The sequence below is a fragment of the Pavona decussata genome, unplaced genomic scaffold (assembly GCF_977016875.1).
Source record: "Pavona decussata unplaced genomic scaffold, jaPavDecu1.1 SCAFFOLD_215, whole genome shotgun sequence".
NCBI lineage: Eukaryota > Metazoa > Cnidaria > Anthozoa > Scleractinia > Agariciidae > Pavona > Pavona decussata.
In genome coordinates, this window is record NW_028145620.1 from 2,299,777 (window position 1) to 2,323,804 (window position 24,028).

General features: G+C 39.8%; 2 protein-coding genes across 3 annotated transcripts; one reads left to right on the forward strand and one right to left on the reverse strand.

The window, feature by feature from the left end:
• Nucleotides 1-1,057: 1,057 nt before the first annotated feature.
• On the reverse strand, nt 1,058-22,757 carry LOC146459990 (major facilitator superfamily domain-containing protein 12-like). 2 transcript variants are annotated; one of them, XM_085088622.1, is made up of 12 exons: nt 22,598-22,757; nt 21,972-22,467; nt 17,783-17,897; nt 16,998-17,162; nt 14,369-14,461; nt 13,789-13,881; nt 10,831-10,871; nt 10,485-10,617; nt 8,175-8,281; nt 5,498-5,581; nt 3,791-3,915; nt 1,058-2,356 (listed from the first exon to the last, which is right to left on the reverse strand). In XM_085088622.1, exons 2-12 carry the CDS (start codon nt 22,451-22,453, stop codon nt 2,127-2,129), a joined length of 1,668 nt encoding a protein of 555 aa, XP_084944748.1. In that variant the 5' UTR covers nt 22,454-22,467; nt 22,598-22,757; the 3' UTR covers nt 1,058-2,126. The 2 variants fall into 2 exon arrangements, with proteins under 2 accessions (XP_084944748.1, XP_084944749.1); XM_085088623.1 differs by lacking the exon at nt 5,498-5,581.
• LOC146459991 (uncharacterized) lies at nt 9,028-10,347 on the forward strand. Its single transcript, XM_085088748.1, has one exon. The coding sequence runs from the start codon at nt 9,136-9,138 to the stop codon at nt 10,345-10,347; it is 1,212 nt and encodes a 403-aa protein (XP_084944874.1). The 5' UTR covers nt 9,028-9,135.
• Nucleotides 22,758-24,028: the final 1,271 nt, after the last annotated feature.

Below are 24,028 nucleotides of genomic sequence, written 5' to 3' on the forward strand. Positions count from 1 at the left end.
CCTCCCCCATCTCTCGATCCCTCATCTTTCCCCACCCTCTACCCACCCTTATTCCTCCTTTTCCTCTTCTGGTGAGTTGTTTTTTTTTTTTTGTGGCTTTCCTCAGCCTCTTTATCCTGTTCTAATAATATGTTAAATGAATTTTTTCCTATGGCTTCAATTTTATGCACCCAAATGCAACTTACGCTATTCCAGACATTACTTTGCGCGTCTCTTTGCCATGGCAAAACTGGAGGACGCGAAAAAAATAATCTATAAAAATAATTATTCATATTTGTTAAAATCTAAACGAATTCTCTGAATTTGGGAAAATCTAGTGTCGGGAAATATCGCCCTTCAAAAAACGCGAAACCGGTTCTCTTAAGTCGAACATGGTGCGCATGGTTTTGTGGCGTTTCAGTCGCATCCTTCCCATCAAGCCCTTCGCCCCTGTTTCCCGCTCTTTACCCTAAATGCGTTGACGCTAGCTCGAAGTAGAAGCTGTCAAGAAAATTTCCTGGAATAAGTCGACTAGAGTTAAAAACAGACCGCATAGAGGTGAGCAGTGTCATCGGTTGTTCCCAGTAAGTGGGCTGCCTACGTTTCACAGTGTTTCCGTTGTGTAACTTGCTTTCCTTCGTTTTCCGAGCTCAAGTGCTCCAGTTTGCCGTTCGGGAAGTCATTCTAGGGAATGCGCAGCTCAATGAAAGGATGCTGTCGCGAAATTCGATTCTTTCATCCCTCCTGTTCTATTTGACAAAAATCCCAACCATGCGTAAAACGTTTTAGCTTGACTTTAGCTCAAGACACCCAACTGTGCAACTGAACTCCTTCTTCCATGGTAGTTTTATTAAGTCGACGTAGGTTGAGGATGAAACGTGTAACTTCCCAAACTAGAAATCGGAAGGTCTTAGGTTCGACTCCTGATAGGGGCACTGGTTATCCTTTTTCCGAGTGCGCCTGTCAGTCACTGAATAATACATCCTTCTCTTCTTGGGAGGTTGTGTGATATGTCGGCCATTTTCTTTTTTTCGGAATTGAGAGACTTATGCTAGAAGAAGATAAAAGTCAAAGCATATCGTTTTCTTTCGCTTTTTTATTATTGTTTTATTAAAGCCCATATCACTTCCATTAAATTTACAATGTAACAATCGCCCATTGTTCATAAAGCTACAGTCGTCCCTCTGATAACAATTTTTTCATAATTTTAATTTCATTTTATATTTTACCAGCAGATATTTAAAATTTTCGCGCAATTTCCCGCGCAGTTTTAAAAATTAATTGACTTCTATCAAAAAAGCTCTGTAACAAGGAACAAGATTCCATACAAAATGTTAGAAAACATTACCAGAAAAATTGTGCCACTCAGCAGCTTCTGATGTAAAAACAATTCTGCATACAGACTGGCTCTTTTTGCAGTGACCCACATTTCACATGTAGTCACAAAGCGACCTACGCGATAATCAATTGCACACGGCAAGGTCTTCACGTAGATTAAGCAAAGGCACGCTAGGAAAGATTAAAAACGCGCTTCGCGATTGGCCGCGACCACCGCGACAACTTTTCACGAAACTGACATTACAAAGTTGAAAATTCGCTCAGCATGCAGTATACGACTGATGTTCCTTCGAATTTTCTTGACGCGACTTCGGTTTCGACGGCTTGAATATGAAAAAGCGTTGAACACTTTCAGTTTGCCCTGCATGACGCTCTTACTTACAATTTCTCGTCTATCATAAAGTAAAATGCTAATAAATGCGCTGTATAGCTCTAAATAATGTGCCATCATTTCAATTGTATTTTGAAAGCGGGCGAAAGAGTTCTCCCCCTTCCATCCCGCTCCTTAAATATATTCAATCTCATCCAAATATGGAAAATACTCTCAATATTCCGCACAAAAAACGGCAAAGACCCCGCTGACGTTTTCGCTTACGCAAAATGCTATTTTTCTTGTATCTTGCTGGCATCACGGTATTACAGACAAGCCTTTTTTTATGGACGGGTTGAAGGTCCGGTGACAGCAAAGAGGAATTACTGGAAATAAATCGAGAATTCTGAAAATTCGTGGAAATTACGTCGTTTGGCCTTAAAAAGCGTCCACTTCTCCACGGCGGAGTGGGTCTTCAGTTAACACATTGTTCACTGTGTCACCGCTCGCATTTTCTATCAGAGTTCTCATCGTTTGAAAAGTCCTCTTGTATCGAACATGGTAAATCAGCGGGCAGGCTGTGCACTGAGCCGTATTTAGGCGGAGTCGTTGGCTCATACATTAGACACGGGGTCCTGGGAGATCCAACAGGCTTCGACACGCTTGTACTGACCGATGATGAATTACCAAGAAGCGCATCTTGAACGTTCCCGTCTACTTCTCCACCATCTGCAATAAATAAATAAATGAATAAATAAATAATTAAATAAATAAACAGAACTTTTCTGTTGACTCTAATTTTTCCCGTTTTAAAAGTAATTGACCATTATTGTTAACTATTTCATCCATTTGCTGCCAGTCGTATAGTCAAAGTAAAACTTTTTACAATTTTTGAGTTTCAACCTTCTCGACTAACACCCGAAAAGTTTCTTGAACCTAAACCGTTTTCAAACGTCAATTTTAACTTCCTTTACAATTTAAAATAGAACTTTGTAATAAGGGCATTTTGAAATATCTCCACGTTATACAAATTACCAGCGTCACGGTTCTGTGCTTTAGTTTACCGTTTTTACGACGCAAATATCTTTATATCCGAAACCACCAAAGAGGCTTAAAGTACGTTTAGATTGTTTTGCTATGATAAAACAAAACTGGGCGGAAGAGAGAAGGTGCTCTAACAGAAAACGCTCTTACAGATTCTTTTCTAAGTTCGCCCACAAGTTGTCTAGCTTGACTAGTTCATGTTAGTTTCGTTGGAAAGTGTCTGACTGTCTGACTAGATTTCGAGATAGCCGACGCTGCTTAAAATAAAGGACTTTGCGTTACCGTTGCTATGGTAACAGCTATCACTTGGAAACCAAAGAAAAACTAAAATTTGATCATAGGTTGTAAAAGTAGTGCAGGGAATCGAAGCGTGCCTTCTGTGGACAATTTTAATTTGAAAAGATCCACTCTGAAGCCAGAAAAACTGTCGCCAGCCTCCTTAAATAGTAACACAATAAATAGCGCCAAGCGCCAAGGGTTTAAAAAGTGGCGCGCTCTCTTTAACCAATCACACAGTGTAGCAAAGCAAAACCAAAAAGGGAGAAAATAACCTTCTGAATTACCCTGGATTGATATTAAAATAAACATCAAAAAGTGTCATTTATGGTTAACAGATGGTTTTTTGACCATTAGTGACACTTTTTGATATTTATTTTAATATCAATCCAATCAGATATACATTTTCAAGTGACACTCATCACCTACGAACTTTCCGTTCACTAAGAGTTACCTTCCGCACTGTAAGAATAAGCTTAATTTATCTTGATGTTATACCAGGATTTCCAGGCTATGACACACAGACAACCCCCTTTTAACTGCGTCCAGAATGTAGTCTTGTTACAAATACACAGGAAAGACACAGTGGTAAGAACACTCGCCTCCCACCAAAGTGACACGGGTTCGATTCTCGGACTTGGTGCCATATGTGGGTTGAGCTGAGGACAATACACTCATGCGAAAATTCTGGGCGACAGGGTCCCTCCAAGCAAAGAATGAAAAATAATAAATGAAGCCGCTTTTAGTGTCGTCCCGCAACGCTCCTCCCTCCTACGTTGCGTGACGACACTAAAAACGGCTACGAAGGAAACTAGGAATAACGCAGGGTAACAGTGATTTTACCTTTAAATTCACCGATTTTTGTCTTTAACATCGTCAGAAGAACCAGTAGCGAAATAATGGTCGCCCCTGCAGTAACAAAGACCATCACTTCTCTGTAATACAAATCACAATCCGGACAACAGACTCTGAAAAGATCAACAGAAGTAAAAGGGAATAAATTAGCTAATTAAATAGTTCTTGCTGCAGTCGAATGCGTATTTAGCCGAGGCCTTCACTGCATACGCTAATTCCGTAATTTGCACCTCTATGGTTATGGAAGGGTTTCAGTACTCTTCAGCCTACGAGTTGTTCGACTTTTTATGTCTGTGCGTAAAATCGAGATGCTACAATGAACAGACAAACAGGCGAAGATCATACTGACCAGGACAAAAATCCCAAACAATACAGAGAAAGAAAGGTGCTCTTCTCACTTCACTAAGAACCAGTTCCATTGCTCTCATTTCGTTTATCGAGATTTAATACCGCTTAAATTATTGTGCAATAAACCCTTAGTAGTCAAAGCATGCACGCTGTTGTTTTTGTTCATTAAACCCGAAGCCAGAAGTAAATTTAAAGCCAGACATGGCTTTATGTCGCGCATGCGCGTTTACCGTGTTAGGTACCAGCTTCGTGTTTTGGCTTCGACTTCTGATTGGTTCACCATCTGCGTTATTTGACTCGCGATTGGTGAGATGTGGTTACGTCAATTTTGGTTTATTTCGTTAGAAAACTACTTTACCAATCAAAGCTTACGATTTGGCCGGACAACCAGAGTCGGGTGAGAGTTTAAACGTCGAATGTCTATCATATAGAATGCAATACAATTACGTTCGGCAAAAAAATGTCGCCTGCTTCAGACATTGTAAATTGCATGCGTTCTTGCAGATCGTATTTGATCCAACATAGCAGAAGTTTGACGTTTGTGCATCAGTCAATTCCAGCTGTGCCCATCCCCTCCGGGCAATAGTGGGGCATTTTCCCGCACTGTCCATCCGGGGGGTCGGGCATCAGCCTTCCACCAAATTACCCCGGAGCATCTGACCATTTCACTTTTTTTACCTGATAAAATTTTCGCTTCTTCTAATGACCAATTCATTGGCAAATTCAGAAAGGTTCTTCTAGAATGCGTCTAGATAGGACGTAAATGGGATGCTAGAGCTGCAGAATGACCTGTTTGGCACTAAACACGGGAAACAAGACCTAGCTGGGACTACATTTGGCCTGAATTACCTTAGATTTTATTGCAAGTAAGTCGCGAAAGGAAGAAAACAAAACATTTTTGAGCTCCTGCCCCGGGGCATTTGAACAACGTTTTGTCCCGGCTGTGGGGCATTGTCAGCTTATTTTCAAAATATCCTAATTCTCGGGGGTCGGCCCGGGAGGGGGGGGGGGGGGGAGGCACAGCTGGAATTGACTGATGCATTAGAACGATGCTGCATCTTTTAGTCTAACAAAGCGACAGAGGAACATGCAAGTCGAATTAAATTTACCATGGTAGAAACGCAACGTTCAAATTGAAGCAAAGCCAAATCATGACAAGCCTCCTTCACAGACGCCCTCTGGGTTGGTCACATATTCCCCCTCCCCCTCCCGCCCCCCACCCCTAAGAGAGCTTGCTCGCAGGCTATCCCCCCCTCCCCCCGAACACGGATTGACGGAAAACCTCACAAAGTAATTCCGTCATGACAGCGAAAACTACCAAAATAAACTTTTCTGACAAACTCGTACATGTGAGGGTGCACTGCACCATGTGCATGTCCAGTGGGTAGAGCTGTAGAGTTTCCACTCCAGGAATCGTGTAATCCTCCATGCCTTGAACCCCAACAGCGGATAAAACGGGAAAATGCAACATGAATTAACTAATACACATCTGCGCCAGTTAGTCAGCAGTGATTGGTGATTGGACATGAGTCACAAGTTAGAGGCAGAGAGCAAGCAAAGTAGCGTCAATAACATCATCACAATACAATAACTTGGTATCCCACTTGAGTTAAATGACCTCTGCCTATCTGGTCTGTAAACTGTCTATTTCTTTACTATACTCAGGAAACAAGTGCGCGTTTTTAATAACAATTGTTTGTAGAAGCCACTGACGCGGTTTCTAACTCTTACGACAAGGTTGAAGGAGAGACGAATTGATGAAAATCGATTATTAGCAATCGATCCATCAATCAATCAATCTATCTCCAACGACGTATAGAAAATCGAAAACGATTGGTACTGGCCAATCGATGAACAATCGATAATCCAAAATATCATTTCGATAACATGGATTTCTATCAATTGCATTATTGATTAAGGCGATTGTTTTCGAATGCCATCAATACATTTGAAAACAAGGGGGGTATTGTCCAAGGGCTCCAGTCATAGACAGAACACCCCTGAACCGAAAGCTATTGAAGGTAACATTTCCTGGTGAGGCAAGTTTACTTGTCCTTTGACAAGCATTCTCACTCTAACAAGGCGACTGTTTGCACTAGCAGCTTGACATTGACTTGATACGAAACAGATAAAGGCAAGTTAAACGAACAAACAAACAAACAAACAACAGGCCACAGGAACAAACGCGGATGGTTGATCAGCACTGAAGCTGTTGATGATAACTTTGTTTCTTCTCACAACTGGCCAGGGTGTTGACCTTGAGTCGTCTTCCCAAGGAGTCAAAGATTATTCTTGTTTACGTGGAAGTGAACGGAGAAGGAGGGAGGACTGAAAACCACATGTTGTAGTTCGATCACTGTCGCCCTTGGTTTCAAGTAAAAAGCCTTTGCATCCAAGATGAAAAAATGCTGTGGTGCTAGGACTGGAGTTGACGCAGTAACGATAATGGTTATGATGGAAAAACCCCCAAATCGAAATTCTGTAAGTGTTTCTATTCGTTACCATATTTTCTTAAGGGGCATCTGGATTCCGGCCATTCCAGGCAGTTTATAAAAGGAAGCTAACAAATATAGCTGCATATCAGAATTCTCCAAAGGTACCAGTGGACCAAAAGCCGGAAGGATATAAAAGTTGTTAGTGCGCTTAAAGTTAACAAAACTAGCTTTCAGTGGTTATGTATGCTGGTACCTGATTTAACGTCAGTGGATGACTCCGTTTAATTTTGTTTATCCCATTTATCGCAACTGCAAGTACTTTCACTTTACACAATTTAATATACAATTTAACTAATTCCTTTATACAATTTAACTAATTCATTTATGTGCTTCAAATTTATATTATGTACCCAGATATTTCATTATTGGTTGATATGTTTATTCGTTCTAAAATAATATGTTACCTCATTCAGTTATTTCGTAATCATTTTGTTATTCACTTCATATATATACTTAAAAGCCCTCGGTATCAAGCCTGAAGGGGAATTGCGGAGTGTAGTAATCAATATGATTTTGTCGTGCAATTACTGATCACACAAATTGTTGCACATTGTACTGTAATGTCGAGGTGGCCTTGCCGTATCAAAGATACCGAAAGGCAGCCAAGAAAACAAGTAACTCCTTGTAATGTAACAAGGCAGGAAGACAGGAATAGAAAGGCTGGAACGTGGGAAACAATGGGCAATGAATTGTGCAACACTGCATTGCATCGTCATGATGGAAAAAGTACAAAGAGAGGGGATGGAAAGGAGGGGGAAGGGGGGGGGGGGTCCAGGATTGAACAGATCCTCCCACCCCACCCCACTAATATGCTCAATTCATACCACCATGATGAAATGAAATTACAAGTTATTACAAGTACATGTAACAAACAGCACGTCCAGAGGAAATTTACCAGTGCACGATGCAATTGATGGACAACCAGGCTGATATTTCCTGTTCAAGCAGGAAATATTTCAAATTCATACAGCTGTGCAAACAAATTATTTGCCCAATCAAACAGGACGAGAAAGACATCCCTTGGTATGAATGTTAAGTGTTTTTAAAATGCTGGTGGATGAGACAGTAATGATACAACTAAAGAGAAAATGATTCAAACAAGTTCACTTGAATTCATCTCTCTTTGTTTCTTTTGGCTGCTTTGTCCCACATTTTGCAGTTTTGTCTTCAAAACTGTTTCTGTCAAAAGTCTGTGTTTCTTGTAGGCTTCCCACAAGACCGTATCAGCAATCGATTGCAATTTTTCTGGGAAATGGACAAAGTTTCTGACTCATATCCATTTCGTCAATCTGATTATTTTTTTCTGCAGAAACCAAGCCCGAGTGTTGCAACTGCTCCATGCTTTCTGCTGAGGATCAAGCAGATCACAGCAGGTTTCCATGACAATGAACATTCCAGTACTCCCCTTATTCCAGAGCTACACTGAGGTTTACAACCCTCTACCTTAAGTAACCTGCTGCTCACTAAAATGCGAAAATTCAGTTCTCAAGATCAACAGAGAAAAGATGACAACAGAAAATTATACTTACTTTCCACTTGAATTGCATGGATGAAATATCTGAATCAGCTGCACTGCGATCCCATTGGATAACTTATCAGTAAAACTCATAGCACCATAGACAAAAGCACCAGTTTCCTGAAGTAAAAAACAATACATAAGTACATAACAATAAGCATTCAAATTAGAAATGAATACAAAAAAAAAACACAAGCTTATGGCGGTCTGCACCTTTCTCAAAGAACTGATTAAACAGATTTTCATCACAAGTTACACATTTTTGTCTACTCTGGGTACGATTTCTGTTACTCGCTACAACATTCCCAGTCAGTTCAAGACCTCCCTCGTAAGCCTTCATCCATAAAATGAACTTTTAAAGTACTACTATGACGAAATTCGCGTCTTTCAAATCTAAGCCATTTTAAAACATAAACAAGAAGTCTGCACGAGATGAAGAATGCTGTTTACTATTTTCAATTATTAAAAACTGGGTCATTGTATAATGCAATTCGAGGGATTTGATTGGCTTAGCGGCTATGGTATATGAGCCATTATACCATGGCCGAGATATGGCGACCATTAAATTGTCTGCTGGTTGTTCTTGCACAGCAAAATCAGTAAGATCTAGCGATATGTCTCAATTGTTTTTAATAAAACAATTATTCCACTTGCGCTTGTTGGATATGAGATGATTATAGCCAACTCGGTGCTACGTGCCTCGTTGGCTATCTATCATCTCATATCCAACGCGCGCTCGTGGAATAATTGTTAAATATCTCTTTTTGTTCCAGAGATATTCAAGTTTTTAAAATATGCAAATTAGCCAAGTGATGACGTCATAATATTAACCGAATTTTAATCAAATATTATGAATAATATACAACCTGAAAATCCTAGGCCTGTGTGAGACACGGTGGAATGGAAGTGGAAGAACACGACTTACGAGTGGAGACACCATCATCTACTCGGGGCAAGAAGAAGGACAACCACACATGTACGGAATAGCGCTGCTGATGACACCTGAGGCAACGCAAGCACTTCTGTCCTGGGAACCTGTGTCACCAAGGATCCTCACAGCAAGATTCAACTCAAAAGGCAGAAAAGTCACCATCTTCCAGTGTTATGCCCCCACCAACACGGCAGACATGGAGGAGAAAGAAGAGTTTTACGACCAGATCCAAGCAGTCATAGACAGAGCACCAAAAAGAGACATGAAGATCCTGATGGGAGACCTGAACTCCAAAGTAGGCACGGACAACACAGACAGAGAGCTGACTATGGGAAGACACGGCACAGGAGAGCAAAACGAGAACGGAGAGATATTCACCGAGTTCTGCACCTTCAACGACCTGGTCATTGGAGGAACTCTATTTCCACACAAGACCATCCACAAGACCACGTGGATTTCCCCAGATGGCAGAACAGAGAACCAGATTGACCACATCACCATCGGGCGAAAGTGGAGACGGAGTCTACACGACGTGAGAGTGAAGCGCGGCGCAGATGCAGCATCAGACCATCACCTGGTTGTAGCAGTTGTGAGAGTAAAGCTGAAAGCCTACAGAGATCAGGCAGGAAGACCGGCCTTCAAGTTCAACGTCCGCACTCTGAAGGAAAAGGCAAAGACAGAGGAGTTCAAGATAGAACTGAGAAACAAGTTCAGTGTACTTACAAACCTACAAGAAGAGACAATAGAAGAGCAATGGAGCAGCCTCCGAGAGACCTGGAAGGCAACATGCACGACAGTCCTGGGGAAGAAAACAAGGCAACACAAGGAGTGGCTGACAACAGACACCTGGGCCATCATCACAGAGAGGAAGAAACTGAAAGACCTGATCAACCAGACGCAGGATCAAGCAGAGAAACAAGAACTGCAGAGGCGATACTGGGAGACAAACAAGGAGGTGAAGCGCAGCGCAAGGAGCGACAAGAGAAAGTTCATAGAGGAGCTCACTGAAGAGGCAGAGACTGCAGCATATCAGCGCAACATGAAGCGACTGTACGAGATCACCAGGACACTCTCTGGAAAGAACAGCAACCCAAGTCGTCCTGTGAAAGACAAGAACGGGAATGCCATCGCGACAGAGGAAGAGCAGAGAGCAAGGTGGGCCGAGCATTTCAAGGAGACACTCATCAGTCCTCTCATTTACATATTTTACACATTTTTCAGAGTTAAATATCTGCGGAACCAATGCAGATATTAAGAAATGGTAAAAGGCGTTTTCAATCTTTCCTAGAATTCTGTGTGATAAAACTTAAAATTCAAGAGGTGAAAATTTGATCACAGTAGCACTTTAAAACTACATTTAAGCCACATGACAAGTAAATTAAACCAACTTACCACATTTTGTCCAATCAGATCTGCCAACATCGTCAAGGCTGTAACTAGAAGAGTGGAACCACCAATACCCAGCAAAACAGCAGCACCATATGTAGCCGGGAGTTCGTGTTTCCCAAGAAACCACATCCATACACTGTAGAGAAATTATCCAGAAATAGAATAAAATTATGTTTTTTTACACAAACATACAGATCTAAGTTTCTAACAACAATATAATTAAATCATCCTTATGTGGAGCAATTTGGATTTTAAGGCAAAAAGCCACTTACAACAAGACTAGCAAAAAACACTTAAATTGTTAGAAATACAACAAATTAATGAAGTGCTTTCGTACACTCAGGCATACCTTGTCCCTGCAATCAGGATAAGGCCTAGGAAAAAAGTACCCTTAAAATAAAAATAAAGAGGCACATTTATTAACATTTTAAAAATATATTCAACCAAATACAAGCAGCCCATTTTTAGGACCATAATAATAATACATTTATTATTAGCTAACTACAGACTTATGAAGAATTCAATTTCCAAATCACAATAGACTCCCATTAATCCACTAATTCCAAAATTGCCCAAAGTCAACATTAAATCTTGACCTTCATTAATACAAAAATAATTATAATAATAATTACTGTTAAAATTATTTTGTAGTGCTCTAATGAGAAGCTTTCACTTGAGTTTCTGGTCACACAGTGAAATTTCGTCTAGAAAGATCCATGTGTGAAAAAATTAGGCTAAAGACTTACAACCAAGTGCTCCAAGAGGGTGTAGAAAGTGTTGGTGGAAATTTTAAACGGAGTCCATGCAGTCGAGTGGTAAGGGTTGGTGGTTCAAGACTAGGGTAGTCTTTTCACTGTTGTGTTGTTTTCTTAGACAAGAAACTTTGCTCCACATTTTCTCTCTTCACTCAGGTGTAAAAATGGGTAACAAAGACTGTCACACACTGCCAATGACATACTGCTGGGGGTGACCCTGCAATGGACTAGGATCCCATCCAGGGGTGGGGGATTAGTGAGGGTAGTAGCAATAATACTCCTAGTTGCTTATATGCGCCAGCCCTGCAGGCCACTTAAGCCGGCAACAAATCGCAGGGAGCCCACACAAACTGTGTGACAGTTTGTATTTTGAATTTATAGAGGAAATGTATGGGAACGTTGAAAATCTTCGTATTATCATACTAGACTGCGATAAATATTCTCATTTAACATCAAAATAAACATATTTTAACCTTAAATGTTGTGTGTTGCGTAGTTACTAAAACAAGGAATGACCTAAAATGATCTAAAATGACCAAAATAATTTAAAATGACCTAAAATGACCTAAAATGATCTGAAATAAATCTGAAATATTCTTAAATGATCTAAATGAAGTGAAACCAAGATAAAATTACAGAATTACAGAAGTGAGTGCTTACCAAAGTAAAGGCTGATACCAGAAAGCTGCTGTGAACTGCAGCACCGAATCATGGTTGCATGTAAGCCGATTCGATGACAAAGTTGCGTAAACAAACCGCACTAGAGCGAATTTTTTTTTTTTTTGGTCGGTCCGAAAGACCGAAAAATATCGGCACTGACCAATTTTTTCGGGTTCGTTTTCCGGTCGCACATTAAAAGCCACACGACAAGGCTAAATTCTTGTGTAAACACTGATAAAATGCTTTGTAAACAATGTAAAGGCATATCTGGGCATCAATCTCCTTAAATAAACACGCACGCAAGTCAAGTCAAGGGTAGCCCATGAATAAAAGATAACTCTGCATCAGTTCCATATAAAATAGCTGCATCAATCAAAACCTCGTTGCTGGGCGAAACATAGAACTTCGCCTCGACCAATCAAAACCACGTTGCTGGGGAAAAACTAGGCACTTCGTACCAATCAAAACCACATTGCTGAGCGAAACTTGGAACTTCGCACCAATCAAAACCATGTTGCTGGGGAGAAACTAGACACTTTGCATCAATCAAAGCCGTGGTTGTGGTACAGTAATTATCGGGAATTTCCCTGAAGAAGTCTCCGATAGAGACGGAACGCGTCAGAAATAAACGAAAAGTATACAACTACAAGAAGTCTTCCGTTGTGCTGCACACTAGTCTTTGTTATAAAATTAAAATAATAATATCATTTTAGATCATTTTATGTCATTTTAGGTCATTCCTTGTTTTAGTAACTACGTGTGTGTTGTCGTTCCCGAGGTTGAAGACAGCGACTTTAGCGATTTGAAGGTTCGGCGTTGGACGTTCACTTGAGTGTTATAGTAGAGAGACAAGGGAGGAAAGCTCCCAGTCGGAACGGTCCAGCGCCGAGCCGAAATTCATGAACAAATCATCATCGCATGGGTTCCAAACCACGCACCAGGTAAGTTGAAAGTCCCACCTTTCATCTTGTACCATTTGATATGAAATCCATCCAAAACTTTTATAGGTAGACCTAAAATGAAAACGAAAAATTCAGCAATCCAAGCTCGATGGATGCGTAGCTGGACTTTCGTGTGCCGACTGAAAACTGTCACGCTGTTTGAAATCTATGCCCTTTAAAATCATCCAATCAGCGACGAGCAAACAGCAAACTGTCACGCTGTTTGAAATCAATGCCCTTTGAAATCATCCGATCAGCGAGGAACAAAAAGCGTGACAGTTTTCAGTCGGCGCACGAAAGTCCAGCTACGCATCCATCGAGCTTGGATTGCTGAATTTTTCGTTTTCATTTTAGGTCTACCTATAAAAGTTTTGGATGGATTTCATATCAAATGGTACGAGATGAAAGGTGCGTGGTTTGGAACCCGTGCGATGATGATTTGTTCATGAATTTCGGCTCGGCGCTGGACCGGTCCAACTGGGATCTTTCCTCCCTTGTCTCTCTACTATAACACTCGAGTGAACGTCCAACGCCAAACCCTTCAAATCGCTAAAATCGCCGTCTTCAACCTCAAGAACGACAACACACAACATTTAAGGTTAAAATACGTTTATTTTGATGTTAAATGAGCATATTTATCGCAATCTAATACGATAATACAAAGATTTTTGACATTCCCATACATTTCCTCTATAAATTCAAAATACAAACGGTCACACAGTTTGTGTGGGCCCCCTGTGGACACACTTGGCGATTTTATACGCCAATCGCCATGATCAGAGAAAATTGCCAGGTCTTCCCGGTGCAGCGATTGCGACATCAGATATCGGCGATTAAATTCAGTGGCATTCGCCAAGTGTGCACGTTCCCGCTTCCCACATGAAGCTGAGGGTTCTAAATTGTGCATGTATAATATAAAGAAACTTAGTAAATAAATATACATTCAAGTACCTTCCTTCCACAGCAATTGTTCAATGGTTTGGAAAGGAATGTTGACGTAAAACCACTTATGTAGACAACAAGGGGTATCTTGGCAATGGTGTCCTAGAACACACAAAAACAACAGATAATAATATTTTAGTTACATGTAGGTTCTTTGGCCATGTGATAGCTAGAATGCTACTAGAAATTTCCTAGTTTTCAATCCAAATCATACTTTCGAGAACAAACATGTATCAAGATTTCAGTGGGCAAACATTGGTCTGGGCCTGCCTTTCTGTCAAGGGAAATGGTGCCTTGGGGCCAAATGTTTTGAATTCTGAAAAATTGCAATCCAATGCCCCCTTTCTGCTCCAGGCCCAGTCCTTTTCATCTTGAGTGTAGAACCAAAGGTGTCCACTTAATTATGGGAAGTTTGAAAGCCTAGTACGTTAGTATGTAAGGAACATCAGCATTTTTTTTGCCAAGCTTAAGTTACCTGTTGCCCAGTGGTTGCCTGGCAAGTTAAACAACTCTCTCTTGGAAAACTTGTAATTAAAAATAATATCAACAGTTGATTGGCCTAAATAATTTAGTTATTAATAGTACAAACCTTGCTAAGAGACAATGTTTCCAGAGTGTACATTGGAATATAAACTTGTGTAATATTTACAATAAGACGAGTACACATGTAAAGAGCAGCAACCTGCAGACAATAAACAATAATTATTACACTATTATAATTATTAACAACAGTAAGTGTCATTTACATAAGGTCCATTTCCACCCGCAAATAGCAGGTGCTAGTCGAGGCGGGCGCAGATAAGGGGTACAGCAGTCAGTGATAAATTGCGGAGATAAGGGGTACGACAGTCAGTGATAAATTACGTAAATAAATAATATGTACAAATGTAAATAAATAGCATTCACAAAATCAACCACTTGTAACAAGTAAATTTGGCTGCGAAACTATAAACTAAATAAGATTTTCAGTATACTTTATAAATTAAACTGTGTGTCCGTCTGATAGTTTGCTATTTTTTAAGCAGTATGGGCGATTCATCATAATCGTCCTCGGCCTCTAATAAAGAGAAAGTTTTTTGAAAATTCTCTTGGGGAGTTGACGAAGTTCATTGCAAATGGAATTCCAAAGCTGCTATGAACCTAGCAAAAGAACCTTGGTTTTGATATTTCAGTCTTGACAGGTTAATATAAAAATTGTCGGAGGAAGTGAACCTGGTCTCATGATTATGCTTTTCATTAGCTTTAATGAAGAGATTACTAATGTTAGTGGGAACAGTTAAGGTGGCCGAACACAGTTTGCGCACGCTTTACAGATTCTGCTAGTGATGCTATTAGGCGCGCGCTAGGGTTGTGGTTCGCAAATACGGCGGTCGATAAAGTGATCCCTCAATTTCACATGAAATTGATAATAAGGTTAAGTTTCTCGTTTCCGGACTCTTTTTCTTTTCTTTCCGAGCTAAAAAGCCATTCACCAAGACCTTTTGCATGCTTTTCATCTTGGCCATGAAACCCAATTAAAGCCACGCATGCCCATTTGACCAAAACATTGCGACTGGTTGTTTTCGTGGAAATGAACTGTTTTCTAAGGAACCGCTCATTAGAATTTCGTGAAATTTGGCATGAAAAAAGTTCCCTAAAAGCGTAACTCGCCTACAAAGAGAAGCCTAAATCTAACTGAGGGTATCTTCCCAAAACATTAAAAAGCAAAATCAATATTTACAGGAGTTCTCTCTGTTAAAATTACATGAAAATAGCGCAACTGTGTCAGTGTTTTGTGAGTTCTTCTGGATACAAAAAATGGAAAAAATCTAATGAGTACATTTTCTAAAAATAAAGGAAACCTACTATTTATGGACATTTAATTGTTTGCTGCGTTGCCATGGAAATGGTATTTAGCTCAACAAGACGTACGAAAATACATTCTTTCTTAGTTAGTCTTACACCATACCAATTTTGGGCATCCAGAAATACATAGTTTCCAAATAACGTCTTCTAACACCTGTACACTAAAAAACTGTGTTCAGCCACCTTAAACATGAGACGTCGAACATTATTGCGGAAACTGTTTCAACGTATCACTTATTTAAAGGGAGGATTTTTGAGGACGTAAATAAAGGCACCGCATGCGCTCTGGGTTCAGAGAAATACATCAACCGAGGGAGGGGTTTTGTAGCACAAGGAGTTTTTGTAGATGGGATTTGACAGCTTGGCCCCAAGCAGCCAAACCATTATTAATTAAATTGATTAGAACCATACAACAACGTCAGTCAGGGTTGACCTTACTGGGGGGAAAACTCTCCCCCCTTTTTCTTTCAGGAAATGGTCTACTGCACATTTAACAAGCCAAAATTACCAATTTGAATGTTTAGTATATGAGAAATAAATAATTGAAAACACATTGCAACTGAGCTTAGCTTTGCGTAATGTACATAATGTAGAGCAGTGGTAGAGCATCCGAACTAGTAATCGGAAGGTCTTAGGTTCGACTCCTGATAGGAGCACTCGGATTTCTTTTTTCGGAGTATGCCTACGTCACTTTCTGGAATAATCATCATTCTCATTCATTCACCAGGCTGGAAATATACCATCACATTTCTTTCATATACCACACGTTTGACATTCAAATCCTAGCAGTATGCAGGATGTTTGTCCCATGAACCTAGTTTAATGGCCTTAGCTCCCACCAGTCCCCTGTAGCTCAGTGTTAGAGCATCCGAACTAGTAATCGGAAGGTCTTAGGTTCGACTCCTGATAGGAGCACTCGGATTTCTTTTTTCCGAGTATGCCTACGTCACTTTCTGGAATAATCATCATTCTCATTCATTCACCAGGCTGGAAATATACCATCACATTTCTTTCATATACCACACGTTTGACATTCAAATCCTAGCAGTATGCAGGATGTTTGTCCCATGAACCTAGTTTAATGGCCTTAGGTCCCACCAGTCTCCTGTAGCTCAGTGGTAGAGCATCCGAACTAGTAATCGGAAGGTCTTAGGTTCGACTCCTGATAGGAGCACTTGGATTTCTTTTTACCGAGTATGCCTGCGTCACTTTCTGGAATAATCATCATTCTCATTCATTCACCAGGCTGGAAATATACCATCACATTTCTTTCATAATGTACATATAGCTTACACATGTACCATGGTTTGACAATTTAGTCCATTAGACTTAAGACAGTGTAAGTAAAACCCAGATTATGTCTTGATACAAACCTGATAGAACTGGACCTCTTTAAACCAGTGGATCCAGTTGCTGGCATTTCTCTTGCTTCCTACTTTTGCAAGAGCATGTGTACAACTTCTTGGGGGTTCTTTCAATCCAACATGGAAAATCAGCATGAAGAGCACACCAGTTCCCACCACAATAAATACAACATACTGAAAAGAAATATTACAATCTTTTAAACCATATTACTTGATTTCCTATTTCAAATTAAATTCTCAATTATTAAGAATTTAATTTGAAATAGGAAATTGGTACTTGGGGGTGGGTTTATCAGATCAGTACGTATCGTTAATATTTTCAATCCACTGTACAGAAAAAGATGGAGACTGACATTTTACAACAAATTATAGGCCAATAGGCACATACAGAGCATTTTTTCCCCCTGTGAAATCCATAGATCTCTGTACAAACAACATTGTGTTGGTAGGTTTGAAGTTTTAGAATTTTTCTGTGTGTTTTCATGAGCATTTTTAGGGTTTTCTTATGCTAAGAATTTTTGGAACCAGTCACCACCTTTTTTGAAATGGTAATTCTACAAGCGAGCTCACACGACGTACATAGGGTTATTACAATAATTATTTATTTTAATTATTATTATTAAAATTAATCAAAATATTGCCATCTCTGGCGATGACATGTTTTGCTCAAAACATCAATATTTCATATTTTTAGTCGCCACTTGACACTGATGCTTCAGAAAGTTAATTTCGGACCCTGATTTATTGGTAGCTAATTAGTAAGTTAAGTAAACTTGATCAAATAGTTGACTGACCATGAAAGCTGTTGAGTCAGAAGGATTGAGTTGTTCTGTTCCTTTGCCTACTGTACTTATAAAAATCCAAGTTACCAGGAACACAAAAATGTTGGATGAGACTGTACAAGCATACCTGCAGGGACAGAGAAAATTAATGCTCAATAAAAGTTTTTTTCTTGTAGTGCTTATAAAATAATAATTATTATTATTTTATTACCACTGCAAGAAAAATACTTTTTTTTTCAAACAACTTCAAAAACTATCAAATGGTCGATAATACATCATGTGCAGTGACTTTATGTCAATAGACCCCTTCCTTATTAGTATCAGCTGATAAAACACTCAGGTTATTAGTATGCAGTGCTTTATCAGCTGATAAAACACCCCTCCTTAGTATGCGGTGTTTTTCTCGTATTCTGATTTCCAATGTTCACAAAAGCATAATTGTTATGAACTGTCAGTAATGACACACGCTTTTCCAGGAATGTTTTTGAAGCCGTTCAAAAAACTCACAGGTGTTTTATCAGGTCTAAAACCACTCGGCTGCGCCTCCTGGTTTTAAATCCCAATAAAACACTCCTGCTCGATTTTTAAACATTACATAATAACACTACGGGAGTCTGGGTACATTTTCCACCCCACCCCACACCTCCCCCCCCCCCCCCTCGAACCAGATATTTTTGAAAACAAGATGCTCAGAAAATGCTATTTTCAGCCATTTCAGTCATAATTTTTTCAAGAATTTAACAAGTGTAAAAACACATCTTTAGTTAACCAGCATGAATTTAAGCAAAAGGTAAGACCATCAGCTGCATGTGCAGCCAACAAAGCAGACCAGAGACCTGGCAGCCCACTTTTTTTGGTCCAGCAACCTGTGACCCATGTCACAGTGCATGGCCCACCAGCCCGCAGCCCAGTCCACAGCCCACAGTCCAAAGATTTGGTCATAATTTAATGGTACTGCCTGTATTAATAAAAGCGCATTGCTCAGATGTGCATCGGTATGTGACTGTGGTATACATTATCATTTCAATCCTCTGCAATCCTTGTATCAGTTGCATTTTGCTCAGGAAAACACATTTGATCCTCTTTACATGTACATTGGTAGGAATAATTTTGTATTAAATACATAATTATGTTGATATCACAGATTGGCCTACAGAATAAAATGTTCAAAACTCAAGCGCAACCACAAGTCCCAGGCAAGTGGTTTTACTGCCAATTTTGAACATTTTATGGTGTCATTTGAAGGTCTATAAGAGTATGACCATAGAAAACTGCCATTGATTTGATTTTACAAGAACATGGCAAAAGTATGGGCGGAATTGGTTTTATTTTCCATTGAGAAAGTGCTTACATTATATCTGATGTCATTTTTTTATTGTCTGTACTCTTATATACAATAGCTACGAGCCAAATCACCATGCGAGATTTTGACAGTTATTGCAAAATGAATTATCTCATGTATCTCTTGTCTAGTATCAATTGAAGGGCTGGATGCATAACCGCCTTATGTCGAATGTTGGGCTGTTTTTTTTTTCGGATTTGTCTCAATTTTTGCATGTGGGCTTCGTTTTAGTTAACAAACATTGCCCTGTATTTTTTTCCGTTGGATTGCTCTTCGTTTCCGAGAAAAAACGTATGCAAAAAAACTCAGTTTATTATATTAAGTAGTTTTTGCAAATTAATGTTTATTGCCAATGTGTGGATACGTTGTGGGCTTTTTGACTTTTTTTGGTTTGGGTTTAGCCTTTGAGGGCTCCAGCAATGTGGCCTTAAATTTGCCGAAGCAAAACTTGATACAGTCACTGCAAGACCTTTTTAAAAATCATGCATTCAGTAAACCAAAATGATGTTATTTAATGAATTGCTTACAAGTATTTAGACCACAGTCAACTACAGTCACACATTGACGCACATCTAAGCATGCACTTTTAATTAACCACAGACCAAAAAATATATAGACCAGACCGTGGTCCAATTGGACTGGGCTGCAGGCTCCCAGGCTGTGAACTTGAACTTAGTGTAGACGGGTGTCTACAAACCGAAGACCAAAGACCGAAGACCTAAGACTGAAGACCGAAGTTTTACCCGCCTGAAACTACAAAACGAAGACCCTCGCTAAAATGCTATATTTGACGCTAACATTGAAATCAATAGAGTCTTCGTTTTGTAGTTTTACCCGCCTCAAACTACAAAATAAAGACCCTCACTAAAACGCTTTATTTGACACTAAAACATTGAAATCAGTGGGGTCTTAGTTTTGTAGTTTTACCCACCTCGAACTACAAAACGAAGTCACCCTTGCTTACAACGCTTTATTTGACGCTAACATTGAAATCAATGGGGTCTTTGTTTTGTAGTTTTACCCGCCTCAAACTACAAAATGAAGACCCTCGCTAAAACGCTTTATTTGACACTAAAACATTGAAGTCAGTGGGGTCTTTGTTTTGTAGTTTTACCCACCTCGAACTACAAAACGAAGATCCTCGCTACAACGCTTTATTTGATGCTAAAACATTGAAATCAATGGGGTCTTCGTTTTGTAGTTTTACCCTCCTCAAACTACAAAACGAAGACCCCTGCTAGAACATTGAAATCAATGGGGTCTTTGTTTTGTATTTTTGACCGCCTCAAACTACAAAACAAAGATCCTCCCCGAAAACGTTTTATTTGACACTAAAACAATGAAATCGATGGGGTCTTCGTTTTATAAATAGTGACAGGCCTGCACGACTCTCACATACGTGCGTGCTTTTAGCCGCTTTTAGAGTTTTGCTCTCACGAGTATATCTTTGAGAGAACTTGGCTACCTCTTTTGTATGAAATTAGAGGGGGTTCTTTGTAAATTTCTCTGAGCAATGGTTGTCGTTCTATTAAATGCCAGTTATCCATTTAAAGGGCCTGTTTTCTATTCAAAATTCACTTCTGAGAGAGTTTTCTGCACTAGATGTGGATAGCACCTCTCGATAAGTTGCGATTCGAAATGTTTGATTCTTTCTTCAAATGTTCTTTTGTTGAGTTTGACCGGAGAAGTCTGAGGGCCTATCCTTTAATGAACCTCTTTTTACTCCTGGTGGGTGACACAAGGAGAAATGTGTGTACTGGAATGTCTCAGTAGCTTTGTAGCGAGTGCGTACATCGAGCACTGATTCGGTAACGAATCTGTCGCCTTTATAAACCACAGTGTCCTCAGGAATGTAGTTTCTGTTTCAGAAATTTCAGCCGTGAATTTGATGGTAGGGTGGTGATTGTTGGCTTGTTCAATGAACTGTTTTAACTCCTCTCTGCTGATATCCCAGAGGGAGAAGATATCGTTGATATATCATTTCCAAACGAGCGGTTTGAAGGAGTTCTGGTTCAACTTTGCCCATAAAAAAATTGTCTTCAGTCTGCCATTTTTGTTCCCATGGCAGTTCCGTGCGTTTGTAGGCGCTTTTTCCAAGAACCGCGTGGGGATAGGAGGTTGGTCATTATAGAAAGAATGTATGCTCTGTATACTGTTTGGATTCCTTCCTCCTACAGCATATTAGTATAAAGGCTTGTTACATCGAGCATATTACTACAAAATAAAAACCCCATCGATTTCAATGTTTTAGCGTCAAACAAGGGGTTTTAGCGAGGGTCTTCCTTTTGTAGTTTGAGGAGGGTAAAGCTACAAAACAAAGACCCCACGGATTTCAATGTTTTAGCGTCAAATAAAGCGTTTTAGCGAGGGTCTTCCTTTTGTAGTTTGAGACAGGCAAAACTACAAAACGAAGACCCCATTGATTTCAATGTTTTAGCGTCAAATAAAGCGTTTTAGCGAGGGTCTTCGTTTGAAGTTTGAGGCGGGCAAAACTACAAAACGAAAACCCATTGATTTCAATGTTTTAACGTCAAATAAAGCGTTTTAGCGAGGGTCTTCATTTTGTAGTTTGAGGCAGGTAAAACTTCGGTCTTCGGTCTTCGATCTTCAGTCTTCAGTCTTCGGTCTTCGGTCTTCAGTCTTCGGTTAATGTAGACACTCCGTGGGCCACAGGGTTGTGGGTTTTGAGGTTGGCCTCGGGCCATCTAAGGCCTGCTTTTAGCAAAACCCACTCCCCCCCCCCCCCCCCCAGCCCTTCCTCCCTACCAAAAGTGTACCTTGATAGTGTTATTAGTAACTTAACTGACAAGACAAGGATTATATACAATTCCTGATGTTAGTAAACATTGATCAGCTCACCTAATTGCATTCAAAGTGACTTTCTCGCTTTCTTCATCTGTCAGTTCTGGAATCAAGCTTAAATGAGAGATTTGCGTAGATGCCCAGCCAAACTGGAATATCACAATAAAGGGCACATAATACATAAAAAGAGCCCAAGTTGATGCATTCTCGCAACCAATGCAGAGATTGAAAATGAATGGAAACGAACAAGCCACGCACAAAACGCCAACAAGATGCCAGACTTTTCTTCGGCCATATTTGCAGTCGCCGGTTTTATCTGACTCCACTCCAACAAACGGAGTGGCGAGAGCATCGGCAACCTGTCCGATCAGTAGTAAGGTGCCGGATGCCACGTTAGAAAACTCGACTATTCTGTGTAGGTAGACGAGAAGATAGGTGAACCACATAGATGCACACAAATCGTTTAAAATGTGACCGACACCGTAGGAAATTCGTGTTCTCCATGTCATTTTTCGCTTCCCTTCAATGCACTGAGCCATAGTGAAGTAGGTTTCTACCAAGAAATAGTAAAATGTTTTAAAATTGCGAAAAACAAGGAAAACTATAAACCCGCTTCTCAAATTTTAAAGCTTACGTAAGAAATTTGTGTCACGAAATCATTCTTACCCAACAGAATTTCTTACCTGGACTTTCTATCGCCGACTAACTTCTTCAGTCGCTCTACTTCTTTCTGTTTCAGTTAAGTTATATACACTATTTTAGTTTTGTTCCAGGACATATTTTTACAACTGGATATTTGAGCTGTCGCCCTTTTATTTATCATCCTGCCATTAGTCACGTGAAGATCAGAAGTACGGTGACCAAAAACAGCCCGTGGGGGGTGGGAGTGGGGGGACTTTCTACGTATTTTTCCGTATAATTTCCTTACAATTATCTCTGAAGTCTCCTCTGTTTTTGACTTGCAAAGAGCGATCACATAATTAACCCCAGCTACATTTTTCACGCTGTAATCAGATACTGCTTTCGCTACCTTTTTATTAATAAAAAAATCACTTTCTGTTTCTTTTTTAATGGGGCTATTGTCACGGTAAGCTATTTTTTGCGCGAACGCCGCATGCACACAACACGAACAAACAAATTGCGTCAATCGTCTTCTCACATGACATGACTTGTTATCATCAAGAGAAGCATTGATTTCTTTGTTCAAGGATCGTACGATCTGGTGGTCTGCGGCTCACACATTAAACTCGTGATTCTTGAATAATGCAAGGACAACTTGTACAAACAGCAGCAAAGTGAAGCCGGATCTTTGTGTTGATCAGGCTAGGCAATATTAAGTAAAACGTAAAACGAAATACAAGGACTGATCGGATAGCTATTTAAAAGGTCCTAAAAAGGGTAATTTTTATTGCCCAATATTTTGGTTACTAAATCGGCTAACCTTCTCCAGGTTCTTCAGGGGCTCAGTGAAGAATGGCTTCTGTACACGTTTCTGCTTGACTTTTCATTAGTATCATTTTAAATAATTATTTGTAACCGTTTAATTCCATCTTTACTTAGCTTTTTGCAGCTATATTGGGCAATAAAATTACCCTTTTAGCCGTCCGATCAAAACTCGTGATTAGCTAGCCTCGTTTTCATCCCAACTGATTCTAATCTAATTCTCTCTTCTCTTCTATTACGGGTAGAAATAAAATACAAATGGTGTAAGCTAGGAAGTTTGAAGATTCGAGAAGATATAATGGTGATCGAGAGACGCCAGTTTGTGCAACCTGGAAAGCCTGCTAACATGAGCTTTACCGTAAGTCGTTGTGTGCGATATTTTGACTGCTTATAAATCTTCTGAAATCTACAAAATTTTAATGCAAACTGCTCTATAACGTTACAAGGCATCCTAGACACTACTTATAAAACAAGAACAAACTTAAAACAGAATTAATGTTGCTAAAGAAGTTTTATACCATTCAAGTATGCAAAAATTTAAGGAGCTGTTGGCGGGACTGCAACGAGTAAACGTCATTTTGTTTTCTTCTTACTCTTATAGTGAAATGTTATATTACTCAGTAGCTGTTATGATGGCCTACGACTATTTTGCAGCCTATACACCGCCCCCC

Excerpts from the sequence above, each read along its gene's own strand:
- LOC146459990 (XM_085088622.1), bottom strand. The coding sequence starts at position 22,453 with ATGGCTCAGTGCATTGAAGGGAAGCGAAAAATGACATGGAGAACACGA. Across the intron at positions 13,882-14,368 it reads AAACATTGTCTCTTAGCAAG|GACACCATTGCCAAGATACC; the intron begins GTTTGTACTATT and ends TGTGTGTTCTAG. Across the intron at positions 2,357-3,790 it reads AAAAATCGGTGAATTTAAAG|ATGGTGGAGAAGTAGACGGG; the intron begins GTAAAATCACTG and ends TATTTATTGCAG.
- LOC146459991 (XM_085088748.1), top strand. The coding sequence starts at position 9,136 with ATGTACGGAATAGCGCTGCTGATGACACCTGAGGCAACGCAAGCACTT.